Source organism: Ctenopharyngodon idella, chromosome 20 (genome assembly GCF_019924925.1).
Source record: "Ctenopharyngodon idella isolate HZGC_01 chromosome 20, HZGC01, whole genome shotgun sequence".
Taxonomy (NCBI): Eukaryota; Metazoa; Chordata; class Actinopteri; order Cypriniformes; family Xenocyprididae; genus Ctenopharyngodon; species Ctenopharyngodon idella.
Window position 1 is genome coordinate 30,100,959 of NC_067239.1, and position 17,874 is coordinate 30,118,832.

General features: G+C 38.5%; 1 protein-coding gene across 4 annotated transcripts in view; it reads right to left on the minus strand.

Annotated features, from left to right (window-relative positions):
* Nucleotides 1-17,874, minus strand: part of col12a1b (collagen, type XII, alpha 1b) — a 73,194-nt gene that overhangs the window by 32,107 nt on the left and 23,213 nt on the right. For 3 of the 4 annotated variants that reach the window (XM_051875144.1, XM_051875146.1, XM_051875147.1), the window contains 26 exons: nt 17,342-17,484; nt 16,175-16,304; nt 14,488-14,633; nt 13,146-13,275; nt 12,874-13,010; nt 10,860-10,989; nt 10,272-10,411; nt 9,859-9,991; nt 8,895-8,915; nt 7,944-8,083; nt 6,811-6,940; nt 6,452-6,591; nt 6,171-6,300; nt 5,667-5,806; nt 5,426-5,555; nt 4,885-5,024; nt 4,325-4,454; nt 4,051-4,190; nt 3,600-3,729; nt 3,333-3,472; nt 3,115-3,247; nt 2,862-3,001; nt 2,642-2,771; nt 2,423-2,562; nt 2,201-2,330; nt 966-1,108 (listed from right to left, as the gene is read on the minus strand). In XM_051875144.1, coding sequence (XP_051731104.1) covers nt 966-1,108; nt 2,201-2,330; nt 2,423-2,562; nt 2,642-2,771; nt 2,862-3,001; nt 3,115-3,247; nt 3,333-3,472; nt 3,600-3,729; nt 4,051-4,190; nt 4,325-4,454; nt 4,885-5,024; nt 5,426-5,555; nt 5,667-5,806; nt 6,171-6,300; nt 6,452-6,591; nt 6,811-6,940; nt 7,944-8,083; nt 8,895-8,915; nt 9,859-9,991; nt 10,272-10,411; nt 10,860-10,989; nt 12,874-13,010; nt 13,146-13,275; nt 14,488-14,633; nt 16,175-16,304; nt 17,342-17,484 — 3,416 coding nt within the window. The remainder of the gene's footprint in view (nt 1-965; nt 1,109-2,200; nt 2,331-2,422; nt 2,563-2,641; nt 2,772-2,861; nt 3,002-3,114; nt 3,248-3,332; nt 3,473-3,599; nt 3,730-4,050; nt 4,191-4,324; nt 4,455-4,884; nt 5,025-5,425; nt 5,556-5,666; nt 5,807-6,170; nt 6,301-6,451; nt 6,592-6,810; nt 6,941-7,943; nt 8,084-8,894; nt 8,916-9,858; nt 9,992-10,271; nt 10,412-10,859; nt 10,990-12,873; nt 13,011-13,145; nt 13,276-14,487; nt 14,634-16,174; nt 16,305-17,341; nt 17,485-17,874) is intronic. The other variant, XM_051875145.1, reaches the window with a different exon arrangement.

The following is a 17,874-nucleotide window of genomic DNA, read 5'->3' on the forward strand; positions in this document are numbered from 1 at the left end:
TTTTTGTGTCCCAACTTGTGTTTAGCGATGCGGAAGGGGGTCTTGTGAGACTCCTAAAGAACTTCTTTCAATGAAAAACGACGCCTAAAAGCAAAAGGGTAGGTGCTAAACATCCTGAGTTGGGGAGTAACTTTAATGAACTAATTTAAAATACTGTGACAATAGCAAAAACAAAGACCAATTTCCAGATCTTCAGTAATGAGCTACTATGTACATTAAGTAGTAATGGATCTAGGAATAGAAAAATGCTAAATTGCAGAGCAAGATGACACAATAAACTCCTTACCCTAAAATATTCCTCCATCTCTCTTTTTCTGAAGTAGCATTAGAAAGTCTAAATAATTTCAGTGAATCTGTTCAGACGGTTTGTTGTAGCAATGAACTTGTTCAAATAAATAGATTTGCAGATTCATGAGTCATCCCCAGTAGGGTTCACAAAAGCCATTTTACTTGCTGTAGTTTAACAAATATTTAGTTCAAGACTGCTGTTAATCATTATGTTTTCAATTCATTGTCTTTGTTTTGGGTTTATTAGCTGCATTTTGTGTAAATTTACGTGTTTGAGTTTATTGAGGTCCTCATTGTTTTTTAATTATATAATCTGATAATTATCTGAAATGTCTTTTACACTTTCAATGTAGTTTTTAGTAGCAAACTACTTTAAAAAAAAGAGTAGCTTGACGGCAGATTAACTATCAATTGGTTGCATTCTGATTGGATGAGCTATGTCCAAGACTGTTGTAAAGTGCCGAAAAATGAAAACCCTTAAATATATATTTCACATACATTGCTCCTGTAGCTCAAGTGGCAGAGTATAATACTAGCAACGTCACTGGTTTGGTTTCCATGAAATGCACATATATTTAATGTACAGTACATTAAATGTATAACTTAAGTTTTGCATAAAAGTGTCCCCTAAATGAACATGAGTTAATGCTGTGCATGCGTGTTTGTGCGTCACTCACAGACTCACGAGACCGGACCCCACTCAGCGGGGTGTAGACGACCCTGTACTGCTGCACCTGGCCCGAGGCGGGTTCCCAGCGCACATTCAGAGTGTTGGGAGATGGGTTGTAGACCAGGATATTCCGGGGTGGGACTCTTGGAACTGTGAACCAGGGAGAGAGTGTGTTGAAAGAGAAACCACAAAACAGCAGAGTGAGAACAAGGAATTTACAGAACAGCAGAGGAAGTCGAACAGCTCACAGAGACATTTAAACAGGAGGAAGCTCAGTAAAGTTCAGGAATGAATGCTGAGCGAGGCATTCGACAGTGGCGCAGACGGGTTTTATGGTGAGAAAGTGCCAAAAAGGAAAGGCAGGTGGTGGGGGGCATTTAGGGTTGATGCTAAAACAGCTTAGCACGCTTTTTAAACCAAAGCAGATGTGAAAATTCCTACAGAAATCAGTAAAAAGCTATCCGACATGAGTTCAAAGGATCCAATTTCTTTTAGCGCTACTTGTTGTTATGTATACAAAACCTCAAGTGCCCTAATCCTGTAGTTTTTGCTCAGTGTATAAAATTTAGCATTTAGACCAACATGCATAAATTGTGTTGATGCTTCACAATGAGTGGTGAACTATACAAAATCCAATTGCTCTAGTGTTTTTGGTCACACTTTAGATTAGGGTCCAATTCTCACTATTAACTAACTATTAACTACGACTTTTGCCTCAATAAACTAAAAATTACTGCTTATTAATGGTTAGTAAGGTAGTTGTTAAGTTTAGGTATTGGTTAGGATTAAGGGATGTAGAATATTGTCATGCAGAATAAGGCATTAAGATGTGCTTTATAAGTACCAATAAACAGCCAATATCCTAGTAATATGCATGCTAATAAGCAACTAGTTAATAGTGAGAATTGGACCCTAAACTAAAGTGTTACCATGTTTTTTAGTGGTTGCAAAAAATTGCTAACACGTGTCTACACCAGACGCGAGTGGCGCAACGGGACAAAGGCAAATAGAACCCATTATAATCACTGATGCCGTCTATACTGAATGCAAATCACCAACAGTAAACTGATGCCCAGTTCTATTTCTGATGTACTCCAAGCGCTTGCGCTTCTTCTGAAATGAGGGACAAATGAATTTGCAACTGTTGCTTTGTCGCGTCCAGTGTGTAACATTGGTGATCATTTGGATCAGTTGTGTACCTCATGATTTTTAAGCAATAGTAATAGTAGTAGTACAACTTACGTGTCTTTCCTTTCTCAGACTGCCGGAGACCCTCTCCCTCTGGAAAAACAGGAACCACAGTCACAGTATAGACCGTGTCTGACAGAAGGTTCCTCAGGACGGTGTTGGTGGTGCCTCCAGAAACTTGCTCCTTTTGATGTATGAAATTTAAGAAGAAAGTTACAGAAGATCAGTAGCATGTCCAGAAAGACAATAGAGGTTCTTCCGTAGAGCATCTTTTACCATGTCCTCTGCACCACCAGATGCTGGAACGTAGAAGATTCGATACTGCCGGACGTTACCCTCAGCGGGCTCCCAGCGCACCTTCAACGAGCTGGTTGTGGGATCAGTAACCTGCAGGTTTTTCACTCCACCCAGAGGCTCTGGGAATTGTGAGAATTGAAATTAAGTATGCTGCATGCTAACGGAGTACAATCCAAACTTGACATTGCAGGTACACACTTGTTTTCCCATTCTCAGACTGTTTCTTTCCTTCGGCATCTGGATATACTGGTATTACGGTGACCCTGTACTCCGTGTCTGGCTGCAGGTTTCTCAGAATAGTATTGGTGGATAATCCTGACACTTGGGTCTGTAGAGTACATCAGTACAGGCACACACTAGTTAACAACCAACTAACCAAACTGACAAACATGAGACAAATCCGGATTTAGGTGATTACCATGCTTGAAGCACCGCCGGCAACAGGCACGTAGATGACATTATACTGACGAACATCTCCATCTGCTGGGTCCCATCGCACTCTCAAAGAGTTCACAGTTGGGTCTGTCACCTGGAGGTTCTTCACATTTCCCAAAGGTTCTACGTTAATAAAACAGACATGGTGAACCCTCACGAGACAATAAACAGGGATCATCATAGAGGCAGATGAGTTCTCCATCCCAAAATAGCAAGTTACAAACATCTGGACTTACTTGTCTTTCCATTTTCTGACTGACGCTTTCCTTCCACGTCATTTTCATACATAGGCAACAATGTGACCTTGTACACTGTGTTAGGATTGAGATTACGCAGTACGGTGCTTGTCGTGCCACCGGAAACTAGTTCCTGATCACAAAACACAAGAGATTTGGTCTCATAATGTGGAAAGTTGTTTATATAAACCATTAGAAGTTAGTTAATCACATCGTACCATCTTCTCAGAGTCTCCAGGCTGTGGGACATAGAAAACCTTGTAATTTCGAGGGTTTCCCTCAGCATGCTCCCATCGCACATTTAGGGTGCTGCTGGTGGGATCAGTAACTTGAAGGTTGCGAACTCCACCCAGTGGTTCTGAAAAGCAGGGATACATGAACTTTAATACCTCAGTCATTGTTAAGTAAACAACTGCCAGGCATTTCAATTTGGTCGCCAAGATTATCCAAAGATGCACAACGCTATATCTTCAACATGAACTCACTTGTTCTTCCATTCTCTGAAAGAGGCTTGCCCTCCATCTCATGATATACTGGCACCAGAGTCACTGTGTAGGTTGTGTCAGGCTGCAAGTTCTTCAGAACAGTTGAGGTGGTGGTTCCAGAGACTTGATCCTACCCAAGCAAAATAAAAGGAATTGAAAAATAAAATACTGTCCAAGTTAGCAAGACCTGTTAGCAGATCTTGAATGGATACATCAGCATTGATTGTGGGGCTTAATAATGCTTTAGAGCTGTCATTTGTATAACAAGCAATCATTTAGAGAGATTTACATTTACAGAATACATTGTTTATATAATAAGCTCCATTTACAAGTTTACAAGGAGATTTTTTTTTTTACATTTCAATGTTCATGGTAAGAGTGTATCAGTGTGAAGCTACAGAGTTAAATTATCCTTTGCTATTTCTGGAACATCAATGGAAATCATTCTCACCACTTCTTGATCTTGGCTACCGGCAGGAACGTAAATGACAATGTATTCCCGCACATTGCCTTCTGCCGGCTCCCAGCGTACGTTCAAGGTGCTGATAGTTGGATCTGTTACCTGCAGGTTCCTCACACTGCCCAAAGGTTCTAAGGAGACAACAACGGAGTTAAAATTGACATTGTTTGCATGCATTTTTTTTTTTTACATTATGCGTTAAAAATTCTACAGATATTCATATATGATTTCTTAGCGTGACTGATGTCATTTTGGAGTCACTTACTAGTCTTTTCCTTCGCTAAGAGTTGAGGTCCATCTCCTTCAGCATACACTGGCAAAACAGTCACTGTGTACATTGTGTTTGGCAGGAGTTTACTTAACACTAATGTTGTGGTGCTCTCAGACACTTGTTCCTGAAAGAATATAGAAACTAGAGCTCAGTACACTATATCTTTTTCAAAACCATGCCAACTAAGGAACCTTAGGTTTGTTTTAATGAAAATTGGTTGCACAAGATCTACCCATCTAAACAGATAAAGAAAATTAAACTAAAAACTAAAAGAAAACTCTCTCTTTGTAGCTTGCCAAACAAATCAGTTTCACAGTTTATTCCAGCTTCATCTAAACATTGGTGCTCCCAGTTGTAAACTTTCCCAGCAGGTTTTTGAGCATAATGAGAATTCAATTAGAGTTTCATTCCACTACTCTCTCATCTTTGTTCCTCAAGGGAAGACCATGTCTTTATACGTCTGTCTGCAAGCCATGTCATTAGATTTTAGAGAGATTTCCACTTGTGACATCAACACTGTAAAAATGAACTTGGAAATATTAGGTTATTCCTACCATGAGCTCAGTTCCTCCGTTGGTGGGCACGTATAACACTTTGTAGCCCTGCACATTCCCATCGGCAGCTTCCCATGTGGCAGTGAGTGTTGTGAAGGTGGGATCAATGAGACGGAGATTTTGAACACCTCCAAGAGGTACTAGAGTGACAAAGACAATAATTTGTCAAATATGCTTTGAAACAGCACTGTGTCAAAAGCTCATGAGCTGCCTTACTGTTGGCTGCCTATGTAGGCAGCATCCTAACCTCATAAGTGACTGATTTGAAACTCTCTACATAGGCAGCAACTTCACATGCCAAACAAATAGTGCTCCATACAGGAGATTCTACTGATTCGTAGAGTTTTACATAGTACACACAAATATGAGGTTAAAAATAGACATTGACATTTTAATTGTACTGAACTATTTATATTGATACTTTGAATTTTTTTTATTTACAGAAATTTATCCAAACAGGTCATGTAGTCAGCTCATTAAGTTTTGTAACAGAGATATCATGTTTGTACATAGATAAATAAGCTACAAAGTTGATACACACATGTCCTTCCATTCTCAGACTGGCGTCTGCCCTCTGTGGCGGGATACACTGGAACCACGGATACAGTGTATGGAGTATCAGGCTGCAGGTTTCGTAGAACTATGGTTGTTTGAGCTCCAGGTACTTGTTCCTATTTAAAATAAGGGAAAAATGAACTTCAGTAAACTTCTAAAACACATTTGTAATGAACAATTTTAAGTGGTAGTGTTTGTAGAAGGAAGATTTTTTGAGAGATCCCAACCATCGCCTCAGTTCCTCCAGCTGCAGGAACGAAGAAGATCTTGTACTGGCGCACGGCCCCGTCTGCGGGGTCCCATTTGACGTTCAGAGAGGTCATGGTTGGGTCGGTAACCCTCAGGTTTTTCACACCACCCAAAGCCCCTGCAAAGAAGATTTCCATTTTACTGTTTTGGCATCAGGAATATAAAGCATAATCCAGATTGCAGTTCCAAACTGCATTTTCTGTCATGTTCTCAAAGCACAGAATGGTGCAATATCCATGTTTGCTCCCAAAAATAAAGGCTCTTCAATGGCTATTTGCAGCACATTGAGTTTAACAAAGAACTACTTCTTATCAAGAACCTTTGTTGGCTGTATAGTTGCACACAAGTTCATAATACTCTCTACGGGCAAAAGAATTGGATGGGAATATCCGAGGGAGCCGTTTAGTCACCTATTTTTCATTCTTAATCAGTGAAAGCAAGATACTGATAGTAAGACACATTTGTTTCAAAGAGAAACTCACTTGTTTTTCCATTCTCAGACATTCTTTGGCCATCTCCCTCTGCATAAACCGGAATTAAGGTCACAGTGTAAAGTGTATCCGACTGAAGGCCTCTCAGAACTGTGGTGGTAGTGGTTCCTGATACCTGCTCCTGTTTGCATGGTAGATATAAAGTCTCTTTAAGTCAAAAAAACATTGCAAATCACTTTCACTTGAAATCTGCAAATCAATATTTATGCTTAATCTGAACATCAAATTGTAGTTTATTCTTTAGTCATTTCTAGAAGTCCTACCAGTCCTACCATGCTTTCGGCACCACCAGCTGCAGGTGCGTAGACAACTTTATACTCCTTCACTTTTCCTTCCGCTGGCTCCCAGCGAACGTTCAGCGTGGTCATGGTGGGGTTCAAAACCTGCAGGTTTCTCACTCCTCCTAAGGCTTCTACAGGAACACCACACATAGCGTTACATAATACAATATAATTTTCATTGCATAACATTTCAAATAATCTCTATATCTGACAAAACTCCAGATGTGAGTGAAAACCAAGATGTTTTATGGAATGCATCCTCCCTAAATGAGTTTATCATTGTTTTCGTTTCACGAATGGAGTCATAAAATACTTCAGGACATTGAAAGGACTCTCTTGGAGCCACTTACTTGTTTTTCCTTGGCCGGAAATATCTTTACTTTCTCCAGTGCGATAGACGGCAGCCACAGTGATGGAATAAGGGGTGTCAGGGGACAGCTTCTGAAGAATGACACTGTTCTTTTTTCCACCAACTTGAACCTGATTGAATAAGATGTCAATAGTAAGACTTGATTCGGTGTTCAATGAGAAGGGCTCCTTCTCCAAAAATATTTTGAATATGGTGCAACACAAAAGAAACGGCATTCACAACCCATTTTGCTTTTGTAATGTCAAGTATTTCCTAGTAAAAAGGATATTTAATGAGAAAAATATCCTAAAAAGTACCCTAAATAAATGCCTAAATAGCTAGTTAATTACATTACACACACACACACACACACACACACACACACTCAAAACTCTTTTTCTTCTCTTCATTTCTCCCCTACTCTACCTTGCTTCCTAATGTAGTTATCTAATAAACCTGGCATTATTTGACAAACTGATTTTGTTCCTCTTTTGTAAGTTGCTTTGGATAAAAGCATTTATTAAATGCATAAATGTAATATGTAAGTACATTAACCAGCAGCTCACACAGACAATGTGTCTGTGTGAGCTGCTAAAGATATAACATTTTGATTATTTTAAAGACAAAAATTTTGTTTCACTGTGGAATAAAATGCAAGGAAATATTATGCACTAAACATGAATAAATCACATGGTTTTAAGGTTTTTTCACCAGTTGTTGTTGTGACCAGTAAGCATCATCCTACATTAATAAACAAACTGGTAAAAGCACCATTGCTCAGTTTAAATATTGTTAGCCAAAGAGTCACCAAACAAACAAAAAATGTTCGCTGGATTGTTCATCTCAAGTGCCTTGACATTAACCATATAACAGTAATTGTTTTGTATCTTGATGGTAACTGAGGGCCACATAACAGACATGTTGTGATAGTTTGCATCAGATCAGTCTGTTGGTAATGACTTCCTGTCATGAAGTTCCCGTTTGGCTTTCAGAGGGCAGCTTGCTATAATGATTAATACAAGGGCCTTGAACTTCACAAAACAGATTCGGCCACTCATCATCATAAGTGAAAGATGGCCCATGCCCTGCTTCACAAAATCTCAGTGGAGGGTGAATGGGGACAGCCGAACTTACAGACAGCAGTTTTCCACCCGCAACGGGCTGGTAGGTGATTTTGTAGTTCTGGACGGGGCCTGGTGCGTGGTCCCATCTCACGGTTAGAGTTGTAGTGGTGGCGTTGAAGACCTGGAGGTTTTGTGGTGGTCCAGTGGGCACTGGGAGCAGACAGAAAGGTCAATCAGCAAAATCTGTCTTTTGGAACAGTAGCTAAAACTATTAGGGATGGGAATCATGAGAAATTTGATAATTCTGGTTCTGATTGCACTCATTCTTTTATTGTTTTTGAGTAAGCACCCTCGAAAACTATTCCAAATTGTAAAATTAAAAAAAAAAAAAAAATATGGCAACATATTCTCATGTTTCTTGTACTTTAAAGCACATTATTTATTGCACAAAAAAACTACAAATATTAATTTTTAACTAAGCATATCATAAGAAGAATCAGTCAGCCAACCTAGTCACTCAACAACCTCTCTGACAAATTCAGAGAATCATTAAATTGATTTGTGAGTCTTTTTGACTGTTTCATTAAAACAAATCAATTCATTCATGAATGGAACCAAAGATCATAAAAATCCTACAATTCAATTATTTTTCTTTTGTTAAATAGGGAACATTATTCTGAATTTGTTATTGATTCCCAACCCTACTCGTTATGCTGGTCACATGAGCATCATGAATCAATCCTGAATGATGGATGGAGGTGCATGGGTGTTTGGGACTGAGAAATTATCATTTGCAACAAAAACAATGCAGTCGGGCAAGTTGTGCATGCGCGTTTATGACTGATGACAGATGACGATGATGAAAAAATGATGATGATGAATGATGATGGACAAATGATGGTGGATGAGTTTCTGATGAAACACAAAAATGCACATGCAATTCTTCCTTTTCGAAAAGGTTCATCATCCTCATTAGCATTTACATTCACAATTATATTTCCTCTTATTCGAAACAACATACCGGGTGTAATGACCTTTGACACTAGAAAAAGATAAACAACACATTATTTTATTATAACGTCAACAGCTGTTAATGTGTTGGCTCTGAGTCTTGAGACATGGGACAAATGGGACATGGGTAAAATATGGTTATTTTGTACAACAGTCTAAATTCAAGTGAGGTTTGTTAATGTTTATAATATGTACACTACTGTTCAAATGTTTGGAGTCTATAAGACTTTTAAAATATTTTTAAAAACAAGTCTCTTCTGCTCACCAAGGCTGTTTTTATTTGATCAAAATACAGTAAAAAAGGAATGTTATTATATTATTACAATTTAAAATTATTGGTTTCTATTGTAATTTATTTTAAAATGTAATTTATTCCTGTGATTCAAATATGAATTTTCAGCATCATTACTCTAATTTTCAGTGTCACATGATCCTTCAGAAATCATTCTAATATGCCAGTTTGGTGCTGCTTAATATTTTTGTGAAGACAGTGATACTTTTTTAGGATTATCTGATGAAAAGAAAGTTCAAAAGAACAGCATTTATTTGAAACAGAAATATTTTGTAATGTTATAAATGTCTTTAATATCCTTGCTTTTTAAAAGTATTAATTTCTTTGGAAAAAAAAAAGAAAAAGAATCTTACTGACCCCAAACTTTTGAATGGTAGTGTTTATGCATTATTATTGCATCATATGCATTATTGCATCATATGCATTATTGCATATGCATATGATGGTGTCATAAGGGGGGCGTCTCTTAGGGGGGAAAAGGGGTACAGTGTATAGGGGGTCCAGTGGCATTGTTGGGCCCAGAGCGTGCCCCCTCCCCCCACCCTCAAAACATACATTTAAGACAAATAAAGCAGGAGGTTGTACACAAGTGAACAGACTAATTTAGTCAGTTTTGTTGCCTGTTTTTGTCCCAGTACACAAGAGTCAGTGTTCTACACGTGTGGTTGTGTGATAGTCTCACATGTGCGTTGGCTCCCCATCAAATCCTCACTCTCCGACTCATCGGGGTAGATGGCTGTGACAGTGACGTCATACATTGTGTCTGGGTCTAAGTCTGTCAGAACTTGGCTTGTCTCTTCACGACTCAGGATCTCCTACAAAAGAGCAATTCCAGTGAGCATCACATATTATTTCAGAGAGAGTTCATTAAATTTGTAATAAAGATTACATTTTTATGTTGCCTTAGATTAATGGTACACTCTTTGTGTACAATCCCTTTGGGATTGATGGTTGCATGAAGAACCTTTAACACCCATGGAACCTTTTCATTCCACAAAAGGTTCTTTAGATTATTAAAATGTTCTTCATACTGAGAAAAATGGATATTTTGAATAAATATAAAGCTTGATACAAATAACAAGCTGGTAAACGTACATATTTGAAGTTGTTCTCGCCCTTCTTGGTCCAACCAATGCGGTACAGAGCGACGTCTGGTGCTCCATGCTCCCATGTGGCCCTGAATGAAGTCTGGCCCACCTCAGAAAACCTCAAGTTCTTGGGTGCAGGAACCACATCTGTATGTCAACAGACAAAGCATGTGACATATAGAAACTGGTGTGAACACTGGGACTGTGAACCATCAGATCTGACAAGTCCCATCATGCTGAGTTGGAGCAAGAGAACGTGTTCCTGTGTAAAGGTAAGCGGGTTGTGTGTCAGCAAGAAAACAACAGACTTGCAGATCTGGGACTGATGAAGGATACCACCCTTGGGACTGATAAAATAAAGCCATGAACACATACACGTGGCTTGGGTAAGGGTGGCGTCACACATGGCAGTCATTATCCAGACAGGGAGCTTGAAAGACCTACTGAAATTTCAGGTCTTGTAGCCAGTAAGTCACATAGTTCAACACCAATGTAACAAATGAAAACCGACAGCCGTGAAGTAATTGCTGTTGCCAAACCAACATCATCAGTCAATCGAGTCACCTTGGAGAATCAGTGAGGATTATAAGCTCACCAGTTATTGCACTGCCAATCATCTTATTTCCTGGACCCTCGTCGTAGGTGGGAGTGACAGCAACATCATACTCCGTCTGAGAGCGGAGGCTGGTGAGAACCAGGGTGGTGATGTCACCGTTGACCTCAACCTGTCAAACACCAACGTCAGCGTTAACATTAACACACATCAAGGGAAAAGGAATAACAGATGCTTTTGACAGACTGACTCGCCTCGGCTCCATTCGTTACACATGGACAGAAATCTGCGTTGGTGTAACAGAGTGAAAACTTGGGTGTTTTTTTGATCAGAACAGTAAAAAACTACACCAAACTAGATTTTCTGAGGATAACGCTTGCCTGTGCAAAACACCAACTGCTCAAAATCCTGGTGCGCCACTCAAATTTTTCCCATTAAATTACCTTTTACAGTATTTGTCCAGAATCATTGTTAATGAACTCAGTGACTTCACTCTAGGCTTTTGTTAGGTGCTTAACCATGGCGTGGCAGCTCTCACCTGGTGTGAAACTGGCTTAATAGTACCGGAAAAAAAGAAACAAATCATACCATATTTTTAGTATTTATAATACCTTATTTCGATTCACAAAAAAATAGTGCATTGGTACTTCTTCCTCCTCAGTTAACACAAAATCAATTTAAGATCAGCAGATTTGGTCCCTTAAATTTTTTAGGGTGAAATTACTAAGGGTTACTAAGGATTTTGTTGCAACATATAACAGAAGTTAAGGGAACACTTAAGCAATTAAGGGGATATACTTAAAGATGACCTTAAGGGTAAGTTCACCCAAAAATGAAAATTATCACATAATTTACTCATCCTCAAGCCACAAATATTCTGGCTCTTCCAAGCTATTTTTCTTTTTGTAAGAAAAATATCCATATTTATAACTTTATAGACTATAATCACTAGCTTCCAGTAACGTTCGTCCGTGCGTTCATGAATTCTGGCATATGATGAGGGAATAGCGCAAGCTTAGCTGAGAGTAAACACCTAACTAACATTTAAGTTTTTTCTACCCAAGTTTCACCAAGGTTATCCTTAACCTTCTAATGTATTGTTTTCTTAATCTAAGGGATTTGATGCAAACAGGTTTCGGGATATGGCCCAGATCCGTCCCTCCTTTTGTTGTACACCAGGCAAAAATCATAAGTCATTTTGATAACTAACAACACACCTTTCCTAAACCAGGCACATGATTTGATGAATCATTCTCAAAGTATGACGTAAATAGCAAGTATGATAAATAGCAACAGTGATGTTTGGCCTTGTATGGATCCAAAGATGGATCCAGAGTTCGGCTAAGTGAATCAGGTCATCTTGACCTCATTCCAAAGTACGTCCAAGAAGAGATAAACAAGACAGTCTGCATCCTATCAACAAGTTTGCTTGGACATGACCTTTCGGACCTCCTCAAATAGTTCCACTGGTTCATCTCAGTAGATCTTCAAAGATAAAAGAAACCTTTTGGTAAAAACAGCAGTACTCTGGAAATATCCATAAAAAGCATCAATGCAGAGAGACAGGAGAGCAAGAGGGGAGCCAATTCCCAGAGGTGGTGTCCTCAGCGTAAACCCCTAGATTTTGTCCTACCATCTGATCAGGATCAGAGTGTGAGTACCTCAGTGACATTAATATTTTTACAATACAGGAAGTCCTAGCTAATGAACTCTTCTACAGAAGACCCGCTCTACAATAAACACCAAAAAGTTTCTCCACTGCTCGAGTCTTCATCTATCTCACATTCCCTGCATAGCTCAGGCCTATTTCCCAACTTAAGACTATTCATCATAGAACAAGACAGTTCATTAAACTGCAATTAAAATCTCTTATTTCAAGCTGTAAGCTTCAACTGTTACAAATGATTAAGGATAGGAAATGTAACTACAATTACAATTCCATTAATTAGTTTAGTCCTACCTTCCATTAACTGAAATCAAACATCATTCTTTTTCAGAACTGGCTTCTTTTTATTTTTTTATTGGAACTGGTTCTAAAAATTTTGATTTTGATCACCTCTTTCAGCTCTCCGTCCTCTCGCTTGTAGGTGATGATGTACTTTTTGACGTTTCCAGGAGCTGCATCCCAAGTTAGACGCATGGAGCTGTGAGTCACTTCTGTGATTCTCAACTCACCCGCTGGAGGCAGAGGCACTAGAAGACCGAGAGAGAGAAAGAGAGAGAGAGAGAGAGAGATTTAATTTGATATTTATAAGAACTTAATTTTAAATTTATAAGAACAATACATATTGACAATAAAAGATTGAAACCATCTGAAAAGAGACGTACGAGTGACTCCTCTGTCGATCAGGGGTTCGCTGGTGTCCACTCCATGTAGAGCGAACAGGGAGATAGAGTACGCTGTGTTTGGAACCAGCTGCAATAACTGGACATCATTCACATCTGCACCAACTCGCATCTGCAGGAGGGAGGGATGAAAAGAGGATGGACATTAGCGAAGCAACGGCCCAGTGAGACAAGACTTGTTATGAGGAACACCTGGCATAAACACACTCCCGGTTAAGGTATGTCACCTCCAGACTAAATCAGATCAGCCAGGTCTCCTGGGATGATGGTTGTGACTTTTCCAAAAAAAACACAGTGCATCTGCAGATATTTGGGTGCTATTATGCACATGACTTCAGGGAGGAAATAGATCTAGAACAGACAGCATTATCTACTTTTTTGCCAAAAGCTTGTCTTTTGGACGAGTCTGCATTTTGTAGACCCCCTAGAGAATGATTTTATTACTCAGAGGCCACTCTTTCATTGCTCGGGAGACTAAAACTTTCGGCTAAGCCTAATTTAATGATCAACTTTGTCTCAGATGTCTCCTAAAATTCCTGAGGTAAAATAAATAAAAGTTGACATACAATAAGAGTAAAGAGCTATAAAATGAATGTGGATAGCAGATTAGATCATTTGACCTCAAAGGAATTTAATGAGAAATGTTTAAGTCAAAAATGATATCTGTAATTTTTGATTGCAGACTTCTGTATCTTTGTAACTTTGAGATTATTGGAGTCTTTTTCCGATTGATAAAATCCTAATTGAATAATATCCTGTTTGTTTTTAACTAAAATGAAAACTAAAACTATTGAAACTTGTAAAATAAAATAAAATAAAATAAATAAAATAAAATAAAACTAGAAATGCTGCCTTGGCAACCAACTGAAATAAAACAAGTTTAAGTACTGAAGTTACTAAAACTGAAATAAAAATAAATTCAAGCTAAATAGAAATATTTAAAAAACTAATAAAAATAACAAAAGCACATAACAATATTACTGAAATGTACATTAAAATTAAAATTAAAACTGAAAATCTAAAAATAAAAGCTAATCCAAAATATTAATAAATACTATAATTGTATATAAATAATAGTAAAATAACACTTTGTGTCCGAATATGAAAATGGTTTAGCATTGATCTCATTTGTGATTTATCTTTCCTATAGGCCTGAATAGCAGTGTAAAACAGTTGCTCCCTGCTTTGACCATTTGGCTATACTAAAGGGGCCGCTGGCAAGAGGTGGGTTTACTCTGACTTGAGGTCTAATAAAGCAGAGGTGGAAATTTTGAGAGATCGTCTGGAGGGTGTTCTGGAAGGCGTCAGTGAGACAGGCGCTCACCTCCATCTTTCCAGAGGGCACGCTGGCGTTGATGGTGTTGTAGTTCAGCAAGTACCCACTGGCCCCGTCAACTAGCTCCCATCTGACCCGCATGGATGTCTGGGCCTCGTCATACACGGTCATGCTGGTAACAGCAGGTAGGGGCACTGTGAAAAAAGGTTTAAATGATCTAAAATGTCTTTCAGGCACATTCAAAACAGCTTTATAAGAATGAAAAAACAATAAAAAGTTGTGATTTCTCATCAACGTACATGTTTTGGTCACATTAAATGACCATAAAGCTAAAGCCACAATGACCACGACAGATTATTGCATCCAAGTGGCTCATGACAAAACGATAAGCCTCTCTTTACGATGGGATAAGGTCTTGTAATGTTGATCATAAACATTATAGTGAGAAATGTAAAAAAAGACTTAAGCAAACTATAAAGCAAGAATAGCCAATTAAGATGTTCTGTTTACTTTAAATCTGTAAAAAATGATTCAAGTTTACTTTGTCCGTCCATAAGACCAAAACTAAGCTGTTGACAAGGGGCCACTTCACAGATTTTACAGCTGCTTCTTATTTGCGATGTGGAAACCAGCATTAAAATTGTATGTTATATAGGAGCTGCAGTATTTCTTTGAGGTTTCGTACTGGCTCTGCTCCAAACAATACTGAGCTGCCTACCTAGACACATTTTCAGGCATCATTAGTGCGCTCCCAACACATTGGCTGTTCCTTAACTTAAATGATATTTTGTTTAATCCAGATTCTTGCATATATTTTTGTGAATTAGTTCACTTCAGAGTTAAATTTTTCTGATAATTTCCTCACCCCCATGTCATCCAAGATGTTTATGTCTTTCTTTCTTCAGTCAAAAAGAAATTAAGGTTTTTTCTCCATATAGTGGACAGTTATCAGCGGGTTGAAGGTCCAAATTGCCGTTTCAATGCAGCTTCAAAGGGCTCTACATGATCTCAGACGAGGAGTAAGGGTCTAGCTAGCGAAACGATCAGTCATTTTCTAAAAAAAAAAAAAAATATATATATATATATATATATATATATAGTTTTTAACCACAAATGCTTGTCTTGCACTAGCTCTACGATGCTCCACATGTGACCTTTCCAACGTGATTACGTAATGCGTGGTGCATCATAGAGCAGTGTAAGACAAGCATTTGTGTTTAAAAAGTCCACTATATGGAGAAAAATCCTGGAATGTTTTCCTCAAAAACCTTAATTTCTTTTCAACTGAAGAAAGAAAGACATAAACATCTTGGAAGAAATGGGGGTGAGTAAATTATCAGGAAATTTTAATTCTGAAGTGAACAAATCCTTTAAGGTACTGGGGCAAGCCCAGCCATTCAAATGTTGGTGGAAAATGCGAGAAATATACTTCAGATTTACTTCAGAAAATGTGAGTGGTGTTTGCTCATGCAAAGCATGAGGCTAGGATGTTTCAAGTGTTTGCTAGGGAATTGTTAGGTGGTTTCTAGGATATTCTGGGTGGTTGCTCACATTTTTGGTTAGAAAGTAGCTGCCTTATGTAGACAATGTTGTGAAAATACCACTGGAAACAGCTGCTTCCAGTGGTTGAAGTAAAGATATGGTTTATTTAGTGAGTTTTATCAGACAATGAACAGTAGGAAAACTAGTGTGATAAACATAAACAGCAGGAGAGGTTTTTATCTGCTCAACTTACATGTGGTTTCGGTTCCTTTCAAAGGCTCACTGCTCTCCTCACCAATCACTCCATAGACTCTGACAACATACTCGGTCATGGGGGTCAAGTTGACCAGGACAACTGTGTTTTCTTCACCATCAACGAACATCTGAAAAACATCATCAGGGAGAGGTGATTGTCTGCTGAGAGGGGTATTACACAAGATAGAGGGGTGAAACGGGGAGGCATGTGGACATCTGAAATCATCTCTCTTAAGTTGCAGGTTCTTAGAGGTCGGAATTTAGCACGCGGACACGCAGGACATGTTGTGAGATTTATGGGATCTAGTTCAGCCCATACTGGTACAAGATACTTTTAAGTCATATAGATCATCCCAAATGTACACAGCGTAAGCTATACAGTAAAATAAAATATGACATGATGAATAGCTTTGAATGAATGTTATATGAGAGCTGTTCTATTTTATTGAAGTCATTAAAGTTACACAAGTGGTATGTAGAGATATAGAAATTAAATGTCAAATGTTGCTCTTCATCAAACTTGACTTTTATAGCAACCATGCAAAGGGCACAATAATAAATAAATAAATTCTGTTCCACAAGTTAAAGAGCTGTCTACCTAGACAGAATCATAGATATACTCCCAATGCAAAAGATGTTCAAAAACTTAAGTTGGAAAATTACACTACCTTCTAAGACACACTGTTTTGGCAAATTTTGAAGAGAACATTGTGAAAAGGAAACCATCCCAACAAGATTAGAATAGAACAGATTGAAATGCAGATACCTTAATATTTTTATTCAATACTGAAAACTATAGTTTAAACCTCAATCAAATTTTGAAAATTTATTTAAATATTTGTGTTATAGTATTGCGACATTAACTTAGCAACATGCTAATGTCAAACTCTACCAGAATCAACCGTGAGTGTTGCTGCCTATTTAGAGTGTGTTTTTGAAGTTCATTGATGGTTAGGATGTTGCATTATAAGGCAGCTCCCTACGTAGGCAGCAGGCTCAAAAAGGCAGCTCACTAGGTTTTGGAACAGAGCTACAGTATAAAGTTTTGCAGAAGATGCAAGAGAACGCAGGCTAATAAATGAAAGTTTAAAGTCTGTGAAGTATCTACCATGCATGCATTTGTCCATTTGAACAAAAGCTGTATATATGTGTTTTTAATGCTCACCATTTCAGTGTTTCCTCCAGCGGCAGGGACGTACTCGATACGAAACTTCTCCACTGGCTCGTCAGGTGGGATCCAGGTAGCACGGAAGGAGTAGTGTGTGACCTCAGAAGTCACCAGGTCAGTGGGTGTCCCTGGGCCACTGTCTGGTTCATGGAAAGCAATTGAAAAATGTAAGCGGTGGTGTCAAACAGCTCTCAAATAGGTTTACACTTAGACTGTAAATCTTCCTCAGGCCTATTAGCTTCTTGCAAAAGGTTAAATGGGTTATATATCACAAGTTTCATGGTTCTGTAAATCACTGCTATCCCCCAAGGAGGATCGGAGTGCAACCTACACTTTTCCCTCACAGTCTTTTCAGCAAGATTACTAGTAAAAAAAAAAAACAAAGAGCCGTCTGGGAAAACAAGAGCGCAAATCAAAAATGGATGGCACAAGTTCAAGCAGTTTAGCTGAGCCAAACTTTGGAAGCTTTGGGAGTTCTTGTTTTTTTATTTCTAGTTTGCAGAACAGATTCGTTTAGATTCACCGACTGT